This window comes from Coloeus monedula, assembly GCF_965178545.1.
Source record: "Coloeus monedula genome assembly, chromosome: 5".
Lineage (NCBI taxonomy): Eukaryota > Metazoa > Chordata > Aves > Passeriformes > Corvidae > Coloeus > Coloeus monedula.
The window spans coordinates 51843279-51859240 of NC_138785.1; the positions used below are offsets into that span (position 1 = coordinate 51843279).

Here is a 15962-nt window from a genome sequence, read left to right on the forward strand (position 1 = left end):
TGCCCCATCTGTGGAAACATTCAAGGTCACACTAGACAGGGCTTTGAGCAACCTGATCTAGTTGGAGATGTCCCTGCATACTGCGGGCAAGCTGGACTGGCTAGATGACCTTTAAAGGTCCCTTTCTACCCAAACTATTCTACAGTTCTATGATAACTGCCCTATTTCCAAACATGGTTCCGAATAAGGCATTTTTAGGCAGCACAGGGGGAAGTCCTCCTTACCAAAACCAGAGCAAAAATAACATTTAGATAAATCATGACTAGGGAGCAATTTCAAAAGAGTTTATAATCCATACAGTATTTGGTCCTTCCCTAAATTCAGAACTTGTACTACTCCATGAAGACTCAGTGAGTTGTGGGACTCTCCAACAGAAGCACTTTGTGTCTCCATCTAATTATCTTTATGACGTAATACACACAAGTCCTCCCTCACCCTTTTACAGATTTTATCCTGTCAATGTAGAAAATGGGAGATACACAAGTCCCTGGTTTTTGGACAAAGCTCGCTTCCTGGTCTGTTCTAAGAATAATTTCACTGTAATTCCCTCTGGAATGGAACACTTTTTGGAGCTTTTTCATTATGGCAATGCACATTGTCAAGAAACTCATCTCTGACCCACCTCAATTTAGAGCAGATGTAAAATACATCAACTATTAAAATAGGCAGTTAAAACAATTAGATGATGTTATCAAAGATATGTTATACTGAAACATTTAATTAGAAACATCAGGGAGAACTTTGAAGGTCCAGTGCAGCAAACCTTTAAGAGGCTGTAATTTTAACTGGACGAGCTGCACTTAACTGCATGTGTGAGAGAATAAACAAATGGACAAAGAGGAAAGACAGCCAGAAACAAAGACTAATACCACAGTCAAAGACCTGTAACAAAAAGCCTCTGAGCAAAACTGAGGACAAAAAATTATTTTCCAGAGTTTGTTTTTTACTGAGTGCAGAGGAACTGGAGTATTGCAGGAAAAAATGTTTATCATTGAAAAAGAAATAGTCTTTCAAAAGGAGAGGAAAAAAACCCAGCATTCATGATTAGGAAGCAACCTGACAGAGATACCTGCTAGATATCAAGAACTGGCAGATACTACAGTAGAAAACAAGCAATTTAAGCATTTTTTTTGTTTGCCTCTTGACCTGTTTGATCGTGATTTTAAAAATTTAATACCGAAGGACCACACTCCACCACCTGGTTCTGCAAAACAGGGAGCTTTCAAGAGCATAGTTATTATTAGGAGGACAAGTGCTTTCCTAACCCACTAGATAGTATTTCTTACTTGTCTGCCTGGCTGAGTGACAGATATTACTTACTGCAGTTCACAACACACTGTCATGTCTTAATGTGACTGTTTACTTCTTAGTCATTGTTACTATCCATGTTTACTGTATTAACAAAGACCTGAGGACAACCACTACACAGTTCCTGGAAACATATGAGCGTAGCTTAATTTAATCAATATGAATTAAAGGATTTTCTGTGCTTGAAGTAATCACTCCGTACTTTCTTCTGTTTCACCTGAAAGACATTTTGTTCTGAAAATCCTGTGCTGCAGTATTTCCCCCACCAGTAAAAACACCATATTTTTCCTTTCTTGATCCTTTCCTTGAACCTGTCCTATCACAACACAGAGAAAGAAGCATCTCACAAGGCTGTCCCACAGCTGTTCAGCACCCTCTCGGTCTGCTTATGAATAACACTTGCAACCATAGTCTAAAATATAATAAAAAAACCCAAGAGCAGATCAGAGTAAATACATTCCAATAAAAATAATGTGAGTAAAGGTAATAAAATTCCAGTGGAAACAGTAAAATCTGGGTAAAGACTAAGGGACTCAGTCATATTATTAGAGCCAACCAGTAAAACCCAAGGGATCATGTGAACCCAGCTACAGCTGTACAACCGCAGTCCAAGTCAGATCTCAGCTGCTTGCTGAAATTAGAAGGGTGAAGGTCAAACAAGCAAAAGCAACAAACCAGACACTAGCAGCTGTAATCATATCTGATGAGAGCAGATTTCAGGACAATTCAGGTTCCAGAGTACCACAGGTCAGATTATCTGAAGCTTTTATGTTTTTACGTTCTGAAAATACCATGCATATATTCAAGCTAATTGGCAGTTCAGTGTTCATTCATACCTCCCTTAATTGGGTGTGGTATCAGAACCACGTACTCTGTTTTAGCCCTTTAGAATTTCAAATGGTGCAGAAGTACGAATCCCACTGCTTCTCTTCTGAGAAAAGATAGGACCATTGCCTAATCAGCCCATGATTTCAGAATTAGCACCTATTCCTCTCAGCCACTTTGCTGATATGATTTGTCCAAAACTCATTCAAAACACCACATATCTGGCTAACATACTGCTGACTAATCACCCATTACCCGTAAAAACAGGAATCTTGTGTGAACTCCTTGATAGTCAACCTTCCACTGATGCCTTTCAAGACTTTTTGTTATTCTAACTTCACTATTTATCTGAAATCCGCAAGAAGACAGAGAAATTTTGGTCCACAACCAAGAGTACTTCAGTGTGGGGATTCACAAAGAACTTGCGTAAGATGAAACAGAATTTTAATTGAATGAACAAATCTTGCCTGGCACTCTCAAGTCAAATCTTTGAATTCTCGTGTCTAACTACATGCTACTTTCAATGTACATATTCCTTACAATGCAAGACTTTATTTTACTCTTTGGTGAAAAATAAAAGTGATTAGAAGTGCATACTAGAGGCCTTGCACCGTGTTTCTCCTCAACTTAGACTAAAAGCAAGTTGTTGGAGCATAGCCCTTTACCATTACATTCTTAGTCCTGCTTCACAACCCATTGTATAAACATTTCTAAGTAAAGATGGTGTCAGTTTGTGAAAGAAAAAATCTTGTAACTACAAGATTACAACAAGAAGTTATAACATTGTAGATCACACTAATGATATACATAAAACAGTGCTTTTCAATAAAATTAAAGAATATTTGAAAATAAATATTAAAACCCAGGAAGTTCAGAGACTTAGGTGAAATTTCTGGAACGCCAACACCCATAATACTTCAATTCTGCCCAAAGAGAAGTCTGCCTAACATCTTTCTAGCTTTATGTTTAGTTCATGAAAAAAAAAACCTTAGCAACAGACACTTCAAATTTATTTCTTGCATAATTTTTACTAACTTAGATTCTGTCTTTTTCTATTTAAACTGAAACCAGCTCATAAAGGTTTTTGATATATACTTTATATAGTTACGGAACAGTCTTCTAGGATTTGTTTCTAATTTACTGTGCTAATACAAGTGTATTAAAAATAAGGAACCTACACCAAATGGTTTATATTAGTAATTTGATTTGAGAATAAAGTACTTTATGTAACAAATATAAGGACAGAAGACCCATATATGTTCAATGTATATTAGTTCTGACAGTACATCTTATTTGATAGACAACAAATTAAAGTTGATAGCTAGTCTGAGTCCTTCAACACTAAGGCAAATCTAAACGGCCCTTTTAGTTTGGATTAGGAAAAAAGATTACATGTACTGGCTTTATTTATTTACTAAAATCAGTACAACTTTAGGGTCACTTGTCCATTGTGAATGCCCAAATCCATTGATCCTTACGCGTGGAGAGAATAATTTCATCTAAGTCTGGATTCACAACCAGATTTAAATGCCTGACCTGATGACACTCTACTAAATTTCAAAATCAGTGTCTGAGATCCTCCAAGTGTTCCTTGCAACTCTCAGTCATTTTCACCATAATCCTAAACTGGTTTCATAGAGGCTGTGGACATTCAAGACTTTAACTCCCCTAGAACAACACTGCAGGGAGACAACGAACACAAGTGTAGGAGAGTAATTTCCTACCCACATGCTATTACACCACAAGTTCCATAGAGCTTCTCAAGTCTTTGTACATTTTCCACCCACACCTTGTAAAGCTGGAATTTGGCATACTTCTCCATAATCTTACTTACTCACCCCTTTCCCCTCCCCTCACCCTCCTGCATCTTTCCATTGCCACTGCCAGGCCATGCCAGCCACTCCGCTGTGCCGAGCAAGGCTCCGCTCATACCTGCGCAACCCCCACGGAGAAAAACGTCCCTCCATGGAGACTGGTCCTGACCTCCTGCCTTCAGTTTGCTCTAAGGAAAATTCATTAGAGATTTTCAGAATTAGGAAAAATAATACTTTTAGCTGGTTTGAATGACAAAAATAACCAGCTGAAGACCGGAAATTAGTCTTGATGGGTTAAAAGTCCTCTTTCAGCTGTCACACACCTCTCAGCAGCACGGGGATCTAGAAAACACTCCATAGCCACTACACTTCCAACAGGCAGGGTACGTTCTGCAGATTCAAAACAGACAGATATATCCCACTTTGCTACTGAGTTTCCAGACATACCCCATCCCTTGGAAATATGCATATTAAATTACAAAGACATTTTGAAGGGAAGGATTTCCTGAGTTGGCTGGCGAGGGCTCCTTCGGTCTGCATATTCAATTTTCTCCCTAAGATTTATAACCAAAGTGTGGCTTCTCCTCATCTGTCTGAAGAAGGACTGTTCACTCTCGCCTACCACCGCACTCACCGTGCCACCCCCACACCGTTTCCCCACACTTTCTTCTCTATCACGCTGATCAGGCCCCATATGTCTGAGGGACCGGCCAGACGAGCCCGTGCAGCCATGAGCGGCCCCGGCTCTGCAAGGAAGCACTAACGTAACTCTCGCCTTCCCGCCCTGCAGCCGGGAACCCGCCGGCTCGCTCGCTGACACTGGCGGCAGCCGGGCATGCCCGCTCGGCGCCCGCCGTGCCCCCGCCGCCCCGGAGGAGCCCGCCCGGCCCGGCCGCTCCGGAGCTTTTGGCGCCAAGCTGAGGCAGCGCTGCGCCGGTCGCGCCCGGTACTGCCCGCCCAGCGCGGGGCTCCGCGCGGTGCGAGACTTACTGGGCGGCCTCGCCCCTACTCCGGGGCGGGGGCTGGGGGCTCCTGGCGGGGCGTCACCGCGGGCCGCGGGCGGGCAGGGGAAGGGGAAGGGGAAGGGGCGGGGGCTCCTCCCGGGCTGCGCTTCCCTGGGCGGGCGGAGAGCGGCGCTGAGTCCCCGCGACGCACGCTCCGCCCGAGCCTCCCCTTCTCCGAGCCGCCGCCGCCGCTGCCGCTGCTGCCGCCACCGAGCCGCTCCCCCTCCCCCAGCCAGCGCTCCCGAGCAGGAGCTGCCGCGCCGCGGAGCAGGAGGCGGTGGGAGCCCCCAGGGCAGCGGCCGGCGGGGTGGCGGCGGAGCGGCGAGCACCACCCGGCACGGAGGCTGCTCAATGCTGCACCTTCCGGAGCTGCATGAGGTAAAGGCGGCTCCGGGTCCCGCTTTCCCCCGTGCTCGCTCCCCGCTCCCCGCGGCCGCGGGGGTGTATGCGCGGAGCTGGGGCTGCGGGGGGCTCTTTGTGGGCCCGGCTGAGTGCGGGGCAGCGGGGCGGGAGGGGGGGGGGTGCGGGGCGAGGGCTGAGGGGACATGAAGTTGCGGGAACAAATGGAAAGTGGTGAGTGGCCGGGCCCCCTCCCCGGGGGGGCTCCTGGAGGCGCAGGAGGGCGGGCGGGGGGCTCTGAGAGAACGGGGTGGTCGCGGGGGGGTTTTGTTTGCTCTCGCCGCCGCCTCCCTCCCTTCCTCCCTCCCTCCCCCTCTCCTGTTGGCTTCTCTGCCTCCCGATAGTTTTGAGGCCTAACTGTTTAGGCCTCGTCTCCTGGCTCTGGGGCCGGTGTGCCGGCTCTGAACCACCCCCTGGGGCCGGGAACGTCGCCCCGGCCCACCCCCCAGGCCGTAAGGGGCCCTCGGCCGCGGGGTACCCCTCGATTGGGCCCCAAATTTCATTGTAAAACCGTCGGCTGCGAACTAACAGTGTTGGGCTGGAGCAGCCCCGCAATGAAAGGAGGCGCCGGAGGGGAGCGGAGGGGCCCGAGTCGCGGGGAGCGGCGGCGGGCCGGGCCTCGCTCCCGCCGGGATGCGGCGGGGACAGCGCTGGGGGGCGCGGCCAGCGGGGCGATAGCCGGGGCCTTCAGCGAATTGAGGGTGAGGAATGGAAAAAGAGGGTTAGAAAGTCGTTTCCATTCTGCTGAACTTTTGTTTTCTGACCGATAGAGGCCGGTAGAGGACTGTGGAGAAGGAAAGTTTGTAACCAGCAGCGCCAGGATGGACTTCCCTGCTACCCAACCAAAACCTGCTGCCGACGGTAAAATCATCTACTATCCTCCTGGAGTGAAGGAGATCACGGACAAAATTACCAACGATGAGGTGGTTAAACGGTTAAAGGTGAGCAGTTCTGACCACCACCCCCTTCCCTGCAACTTTTGCTTGTTAAGGTAAACATTTTATCACTGGAATGGAGAACTGCCAGAGTTTTGTTGTCCTTCCTGCCTGCAGACATTTAAGGGATTATGACTTCATTGCTTTTCCTTAAAAGAGGAGGACCCATTTTTGTAATTCATTACTGTTATCTTGCGAGTTCTCTCAATGCCAGAGTTGATACATTAAGTGCTAATTTGTACATGAAACATATCCACAGTTTAGAGGAGAAGTCTGAATTGGAATCACAAGTAATAATTACAGGATATGTTAGCAAAATTTTTTGGCAAGCTAGGTGGTTTTTTGGGTTCCGGCATTTGAAGAAAGTATAGTTGAGCGGGGGAGACAAGTAGATCTGCATAAGGCCGTTCTTGATTGAAAAGATCACACTGTTTGCAAAATGCAAAGCTTAATTTCTGGAGTTTATGGATGGCCTTTTGAAATTGTTTCAAAACCTGCCTCAGATTTTTCAATTTAGTGTAATACATATCTGTTTTTTCCTATTTAGTATAACTGACAAAATTGCTGAATTTTCATAAGCAAAAGGGGTTATTAGAAAAGTATCTTCTCTGCTTGTTTCACAGCATCCTGGGGGACTGTGAGTCTTGCCTCTCTTTTTTATTTTGTTAATCCCTTTTTCCACTGGAAAAAAAACCCGAAATGCTACTGTGATTCATTAGTATTATTTCTTAAGTCCATGCTGAAAATAGAGAATTAAGTTGAGCATTGATCAAATATTGACATAGCTCGTTTGTTAACACCGTGGTCTTTGGACCAAAGGTTTTTGTAACCTGGGATTTGGTCCTGTGCCCAGGGTGGAGATGCAGTAATAATTTATAGCGATCAGAAATATCCTGTCATCTGATGATCTGTTTCCCATGACAGCAGTGACCCCACAAAGACTGAAAAATAGCAGTCATGGTCTTGACTAGTCATTTAGTACATTGAAAAGTTTTCTTAGCTATAAATGTGAAGAGAACGTAGGCTTTGTGCTTTGCTTTTTAAGCAGTAAGGCTCATAGTGTTTTTTCTGAAAATTAGCCTTTTTGTCCATTTACAGTTTTGAAAATTATTGAATGGACAAGTCCAGCCTAGTATTTTCAAAACTGCAGTGGAATATTTCAGTTACAGGAGAAGATACTAGACTTGTGATTGTTTAGATAGATACCTTGGAGTGAAGTCTGTGGAGTGTAGAGGAATGCAGTTTTGAGGTGATCCTTGAAACAGGTATTTTATTTTGTCCCAGCTGGTGGACTTGCAATGGTGAACTGTGTCATTCCTATATAATAGAAATAATAGAACTTCAAAATCATGTATATGTGTTTTGCTGAATTCACGTGTGTGTGTATTAGACATAATCTTCAGGCTACGAGCAGACTTTTTTTGTTGTTGTTTTCTAATGAATTATTGTTACAGAATTCAGATAGCCGAAAGATTTGAGACTAACTTTAAATGGGAACAAATACTTTGCTACTGCACCCAGCATCACTGAAAAGACAGAGAAAGATTTTTCTTACTGTATTGGTACTGTTTAATCTGAGTTAGAGGAATTTTTTTTTGTCAGGTATTGGCTTTACTGAAGGATCAAGAGAATGGGAAGTATTGTACACTATAGAACTAAACCAACAAGTATATTTTTCTTTATGCATTTGTATAACGTGTATGTTCTTTATGAAGTCCGTGCTTCCTTATATTGACTTAGTTTATAAAAGCAAATTCATTTTGAAATGTGGAATATTATGATGACGCTTTGCTTGGGATGGAAATACTTGAAAAAGTTTAGTTCAATTTCTTCAAGTTTTCTTCAAAAGATAGCCTTCCAGAACTTTAAATATGACTTAATGATAAAAGCTAGCTTTAACAGAATGTATAAGCTCAGGCATGAATCAGTTCATGAAATTGTAGATTTTTTTGTCTTCTTGGCCAAGTGTCAGCCAAAAGTGCTCTTACAGAAGATAGTTCTTACAGAAAATGTTCAACTTAGAGTTTTGGCCTTCAGGCTGTGGGCCAGTTCCTGCAAGTTTTTGCTCTTTTAGCTTGGTGAAGTCATGGTCAACTTAATTGGTTACAAATTTGGGTCCTTATTAGCAAGTTTTCTGATATCGCATCTATATTTTTGTGTCCAGACCTCTTCTCCTAATGAAAGCCTTTCTTATTATTGGAACTTGAGACATTCTGGGCACCTGTCCCAGAGTGCCTGAGCAGCAGCTTTTATGCCAAGGACTTTGAAAAAGAATGTTTTTAGATCCTTTCCCTCCTTCTGCTTGGGGTTGTGGGTAATAAAATGTAGGCCAGATACTTTTAAAGTGTTTTGATATATCTGTATGATAACATCATTACTGTTCTGAAAATGAAAACATTGAGAATTTTAAAATTAACGTGCATCTTTTGAGGGACGTAGAAAGGAAATGCCTCAGGATTGCATATGTATGGCAGATGAAGCACAAGTTCAGGTGCTTGAGTCAAAGGTAGTTTCTGGTACGCTAGATTATATTGATGGTTTGGTGCTGTAGAGTGGCATGTGTTATATAGTTTCAGCTGTTGAGGAAGTGATTTTAACTGGTGTACTGTGGCTGGGGTCAAGTGTCTGTTCAATAAATCCAATTAAGTTTAAGCAAACTAGGCAGCTAGCATGTAGTGGAGTGTTGAGGTTTACTCTACTTTTGACTACAAAATATATATTTTTTTTAGCTCAGTCTTTCTCTTTACAGGGCAGTTTTTCACAATATAATGATTGGTTTCAGGGCTGCAAGTCAGCTGCTTGACACTTTGGGTAAGGCTTGTGGAAGAGGAATAGTAACTTTGACTTAAACAAGTGATAGAAGGGGAAAGCAAACAATTCTAAGGCACCCAAGAAGTCTTCCTTCTGTTCCAAGATCAAGCCAGAGACTAAATAAAACTTGAGAGCAATTGTGTTAGCAACATTATATTTTTTTCAATAAGATAGTTGAAGGTTTTGAAAGAAGTTTTAGAAACTTGGCATCTGCTTTGCTGCAAAGCTTCTTTATGGCTATTGAAATTTTTTCAAGATTGACTGTATTTTACTGTCTCGTTAAACTCCAGACTTGTATATTGCTGTCAGTAAACTATTAAGTCTCAGATATAACTTTGATCACAAGAGAATATTTAAGTGTCATTTATATAAAACAGTCATTATGAGTAAGATTAATAGTAGTGTACTTAATTGTCAGATAACGTTACAAATAGCCCCATCAATCCAAAATGCATAGAGACTGATTTTCTCAGTGACTGACATACACAGCCCTTGTAGGCAAAGCCAGAACTCCCACCCAAATATGTGGGGCTCTCATGTGCTTGTCCCAGCTTCTGTTCTGTACTCTATTTACAAGCATTTTGTTTTGCTGCACACCAGAATGGAAGGGTTGACAGATCTGGGTTTAAACTTAGCAGGAAAAAAACCAAACCAACCAACACCAGAACACCCACCCCTCCCCAGCTATGTTAATTTTAACCTGAAGCGTTTTCTTGTGTAATTTATCACAAGAACTCACAAACAATTGGGCAGGCACAGGGGAAAAACTAACTTATTTTTGTGGCAGTCTTTCCTTAGAATGTTGAAGGAACTTCAGAGTCAATTTGAATGTGAAAGTTAGCAAATGTTTTTTTTTGAGATAGAGATGGGGACATCTGCATTGTTTCTGGAAAACTATCACACCTGCTAGGGTTTTTAATGTTAAAGAAATAATGCATGATGGTGAGTTCAGATACGGCTTTATACTAAAAACAGTACAGTTTGGTAGTGTAAGACAGGTTTGTAGGAAAAAAAGAAAACACTTAACAGTGCACATTTTCTTTTACCTGGAGATATCAGTGTAAGCAACACTAATTGATAAAATCTGTAAAAATCACATTTAATCAGATGCTAAATATACAAAAGTAAAAGAAAAGTTTCTGAAACTTTTCAAAGGAAAGGAAGTGATAAATTAATTTCAGCATGGAGATTTTTAACACAGGTTTGAGGCAATGTTTAAATGTTTTAAATTAAGTTTTATCGGTTAGAATTTAATGAGGGAGATAGAGTTCTTTATCATAGCTGGGTTAGGGTTCTGGTTTTTGTTTTGTGGGGGTTTGGGTTTTTTTGAAGAGTTATTGTCCTTTTGTTTTTCAGTCAGTCCAATAGTCTTGTTCCTTTTCCCATGGTGACAGTTTGGCAAGGCATTTGCTGTGAAAGTTGCTTTTGATTTCAATGCCCCCCACACCCTTTCATCCTCTCTCCAATTCTCCCCCTGCCATCCCCACGCCAAGGCCTAGCTTGTGATCATCTGGAGAGGTTAGCAATCCAGGTGTGCCTTGAAGTCTTCCCTATCTTGTCCCTTGGCATTTCTTAGTTATCTTATATGTATTTGTCCTAGAACGAAACAAACACTCTCCCTCTCCTTTTTTCCATTGTCTTTTTGCACATTCCTCTGGTTATTAGGTATTGGCCCCTTTGTAGTTTGGCCTGTTGTGTCTCTATCTTCATAGCACTAGAAATAACTAATGCTGATAATTTGTCATTTCATGCACGGATGTCTTTTAGGCATCTGTTACACCATGTTAAAACTGAGAAAGGTTGCTTGTTGCTACTTAAATGTTTTTGAGTAGGCTGTAGTTATGTGAGAGGAGAAGAAAGTTACTCTTAACTAACCCTGATGTTTCTGCATAAGTTAATGGCCACTCTCTGAGGTCATGTAGTTAGATGGACCTTTGATCTGACCTGGCTTTTATCTATGCAGTTGATTTAAACAAGACTAAAAAATGCAAATTAAAATGTCATCTGGTAGAAGAAAATCTGTTGTGTCACCCACAAGAATTTGGTATGTTTGAGGAGAAAAGGTATATGCATAATAAGTGGGTTGGATAGTATATTAACTAATAAGTGCTCTTTGCTGGCAAGACTTAGATGACATGGGTGACTTGCATGTATTTACATGCTTATATTTAAGAATTATAAGTAATTCTCTGGAGGTCATATAGCCAGGTTACAGAAATGATCCACAGTTAATTATTCTAACAATTTAAAAGCCTGTCATTAATTGTACTTAACTGCGGATTGCAGTTGCAATGTTCTTGAGCTATTGGTAGCCACATAAGCCTAAAGCCAAATTTTTAATTTGATTTTGCTCATAGTTTAATCTTTTTAATTAGTTTGAATCTTGTAACAATCAAGTTTTTCATTAACTAGGACAGGCCACTAGTCGGAGAAGAAGAAATTGTGTTCTGATTTTTTTTTTTGCCAATGGAATATTAACCAATTGCTTTGTAAATGTCCCAGTTTTGTCAGTCCTTAGAGGAACAAACCATCTAGCCTTACCAAGTTTTCCCAGATGTTACTGAATTTCAAACTGATTGACGATGACACCCTTTGTTTTTGTATCTGATAATTTTCTTTTGTTACAAGTGCGTCAGTAATTAATGGCAATTTCACATGTACAGTATTATTGGAATGGTTTCCCAGCAACACTAAGATAAATGTATTTTGAAAGGGAAAAACGCCCCCATTTGAAAGGGGGGAAAAACCCAAAAGGTTGCTGAATTAGAAGTGATAACTTCTGATGTCTGACCACTGAAATGGACAGACTAGTTCAGAAGTCTTTATGGCTTCATTTATTCTACTATAAACCTCAAAGAATTTTTAATCTTATTCTTTGCTAATACTTTTTTGTGAGGTGACTGCATTATGTTAATCACAGTTAAAAGATGGGGAACTGATGAGCTACTGAAAGGAAAAAAACAGACCCCAATACCAGAGAGACGAGTTGACTTCATGTGCTTGATTTGGTATTTCTGAATTGTGACTTCTGAAGTGAAGTGCATTCTGTTGCACTTCATTTGTTCAAGTTTCTTTGATTTCAGTTACATTTCTGAGTACCCAGGGTTTCTGTAAATCGGGCCTCATCATCTCTCCTGAAAAACCCAGAAAATGACTAATGTTTTCTGTGAAAACTGTGTTACAGGCTGTTTAACAGGCATTGTATAGAAACTTTGTAATAGGTGGGAGGCTGGCATGCAAGTCTTCAGACTTTACCGTTTCAAAATACGGCATGGAATAGTCCTTTTCTTCACGTATTTTCCTTCGGTTATAGTATTACATCTTCAGTAAATAAGAAAGATGGTCTTTGAGCAAGATGCTTCTCTATCAAACAGTCTTGATTAACTCCAGAACAAGTTTCCTGATGTGAATGGAACCAAGTAATGGCTTCAAGATTTTGATTGTGGTGTTTCCTTTTGTGTGTGTGTGTGTGTGTGTAATCACTTACCAACTACTGTATTAACATTAGTATTACAAAGACTGATTAGAAGTTTGAGAAATACAGGATTATTTACCTTGGAAAAGAGATGAGTAAGAGTTGTGCTAATACTAAATTACAGATTTCTGTGTTTGTCCCCCTCTTCTAAAATGGAAACAAACTGATGAAGGCTAAGTATTACTTAGGGGCGTACTGGGAGCCTGTGGCAGACCAGAGCTCTACTGATGTTGTATTCAGTATAAGTGACGTGGTTTAGTCATATAAATCACTTCAGGTGGATATACAAGTCAGTATGTATTTTTATGTGTATAATGTGGGAGTGTTTTTGTTAATTCAAATGTTTTAAATAAAGTTCGGATACAAAATCCTTGACAGTGCGTTCTTATGAGGAGTTCGTATGCCTAAGTTTGCAAAACAGCAGGAGCCTTAGCTGTGCTCAAAGACTCAAAAAGGAAGTGTTAATCTCTTACCAGCAATATGAAGTGAAAGAAAAACTGTCCTTGGGCTTGCAAACAGTAATATGGAGATGATTGATAGAAAGGGAAATCAAACATAAATGTGGTTACTTTTCTTCCTTGTCTACTTGAATCAATTCATGCCATTTTGTCTGCTTAATGTCAATGCGCATCTTCTGCTATGAAAAGGAAAAACAAAAGACAAAATAGCAAATCCTTGGTTCACAGTATATATTTTAGCCATTTTTGGAGTTAAAGAAACCAAACTTTTGTCTAGTCCCCAGTCTATGTTAAACATTCTTCATATCTGAGGGTTTTTTCCCAGGCTTCAATATCTTGTTAATCCCCACTGTCACCTAGAAATCTAAAACATGTGCTTATTGTGGTGTCACTCAAAGCAATGTGTGTTTGCTGGCTTTGCAGCTGCAGTAAGCTAATGAACTGTATTCCCACTGCTGTGCTGACATGAGAATTTGGCTGCTTTAAAGATCTTTTAGGCATGATGAAATACTGCTAAGGATAAACAAAGATAAAACTGGCACAAGGTAGTTTCTGCTCAGGAGTGAAGATTGAAAACTTTCTGGTACCTGAATAGCATGGGGATATTCTAAACATACATTTTATTTATGCGAGACAGAAGATACATACTTATCTGATGGAGGGGTCAGAGCTTCAGTGTTGGGATGAGTTTTGCAGCCACAGTGGGGGAAAAATTCTTTCAAATTTACTGTGAAGGCTGATCAGCCTTTTTAATGTCTTACTCTCAAGTGAGTTCCTGTTTCTTTCTAGTTGTTCAGTTATATTACCTAATCTTAATGGTACTCTGTTGTCTTCTGTGAGTACAGCCTGTCACGTTTAGCTGGAATACATTTTGGAAGTCATTAGCATTTTAGGCCTCATGTCTTTAGTTTCTAATGCTAGAAGTTATGACATCTATCTCCATGAGATTTATCAAAACTTTCCAAACTACTGAAACAGAGAAGTTGTTTTGTACTGGCAAAATACATTCATAAGCGTTAAAGAGACATGTCTTTTCTATTTACCAGTAGTTTTTGAACAGATACAGATATTGAAGATGAAAGAGAAGAAAAAAGAACAGTTTTTAAAAGGATTTTGGAGAAGTCAGATACTTCTGACTGGTGGTGTGTGAGTTTTCCCGCATACCATTTTTTGGTGTCTACAGTACCTGAAAAATGCACATGCTTAAAAAAAAGTAGCCAGATTAGTTAGTACTTAGTAGTATTAGAATTTGCTTGTGGTCATTAAAGAATTGCTCTTTCCTCTGCAGTTGCTGTCTTTCTCTTTCTTGTGGCTCTCTATGGAAATAGCCTAATTGACCATAAGGAAATAGCTTAACATCTGCAGGTTTACAATATTTTAAAAATATTATGTAACTTACTGATCTTAAAACTGTTTTATCAGTGCATCTAATATGAAAGCCCATCGAAAGACCAGCTGTAAACTTGTGCTTACTATGAAAATCTTTTTACTGTTTTTCTAAGTACCCAAAAATCAATCTCTCAAAAACTGGAAGAAAATATTTGTGGGCCCAGTTTACTTTGTATATGTAATAGAACTTTGCCTGGAAAAATGTTTTTATCTTGCTTTACTAATGAAATAAGTTTAATTTCTTTGTTACTGATCTTTCCTGAAGTTACATTAGTTCAGGAACTTCCTGGCAGTTGGACAGAAGTTTCAGAGATGGAACACTTGTCTAATTGGTGCTGAGCAGAATAGAGACATCCGAATTCTGTTTACACAAAGGAACATGGACACAGCACTTCAGACATTTCAAAAGGCAGCCCATGTGCTAGCTGGAATAAATGCAACTAATTATTTCATGGGTGTTTCAAATGGTTTAGGGGATCTGCTGCTCCCTCCCCAGCTTCCTGGACACAGCACCCAAAGGAGAGTGGGCAAATAATGCAGGAGGATGAGGGATGCAGCAGCTCTCTGAGAGGAGAGCGATGGAGATGAGATCTGTTGGAAACCCACCAGTGGCAATTTTACTGCCTATGATAAAATCAATTTCACATAGCAGCAGTGCAGGAGATAAACAAGTAAAATAAAGCACAAAAACTTATTAATACTCTCTTAACCCACAAACTGGTAGTGTGTGGTTCATGGCATTCAAGAATATTACTAGTTTTTAAGCTTAAAAGTGGTGGTTTTTAACAACTGAATATGATACCTGTATTCCGTGAACATCTTGATGAAAGTCGCTTATGCAATATGGTATTATTGAAAGGATAAAGCAATAATAAAAACAGCCAACCTAAAAACCCAGCAAAACCCAAATCACTGAAAAGTAGCTTAAAATCTCAAAAGAAAAACAGTAGGTTCTTTAGTTGATGTTTTCTATAGTGGTTTTTTTACATAATTAGCTTTTTCGAGTTTTTCTGGCTACTTAGAATCAAGATTGTGGTACAAATGCTGAAGCAGAATGTGTGCAATGAAACTATAGTTGAACTTAAGAAGTGATTAATATAAAGAAATTTTGCAAAATGAGTGTTATGATGATGCCAATAGTGATGTGGATGTGAAAAGATATTTGTTATAAGTTGTTCCTTGAAAAAATAAGCTAATTGACTTCTGTTACAAATTCAATGTAAGGAAGATGTGGTTGGTTATTTCACCTTAAAATTTTTACTGTCTTTCAGTCCACAGGATAGTCAAAGTGCAGTAAATCCTGTTATTTTAATATAATTGTGTGTTTTAACTGTGCTTTTCTTCTGGTACCATTTGAAAATACATGCATGTACTTAATTATCCAAATGCAGTAATGGTTCTCTGTAATAAACTCATTACTGAAATTCAATCAAGCTATTCATAATTTAGTAGGGAATTACTTGAAAGTAGATTTTGTAGAATATAAAAATTGTTTTTTCATGTGATTTAAGTGTCTAAAACTTGATATTCAGTCACTTAAATCT

The 15962-nt window shown here is 40.3% G+C and overlaps 1 protein-coding gene across 2 annotated transcripts in view; it reads left to right on the top strand.

Annotated features, from left to right (window-relative positions):
- Positions 1 to 5098: 5098 nt before the first annotated feature.
- Positions 5099 to 15962, top strand: part of PDS5A (PDS5 cohesin associated factor A) — an 80242-nt gene continuing 69378 nt past the window's right edge. For both annotated transcript variants that reach the window (XM_082282450.1, XM_082282451.1), the window contains exons 1-2: positions 5099 to 5329; positions 6121 to 6291. In XM_082282450.1, coding sequence (XP_082138576.1) covers positions 5303 to 5329; positions 6121 to 6291 — 198 coding nt within the window. In that variant the 5' untranslated portion in view covers positions 5099 to 5302. The remainder of the gene's footprint in view (positions 5330 to 6120; positions 6292 to 15962) is intronic.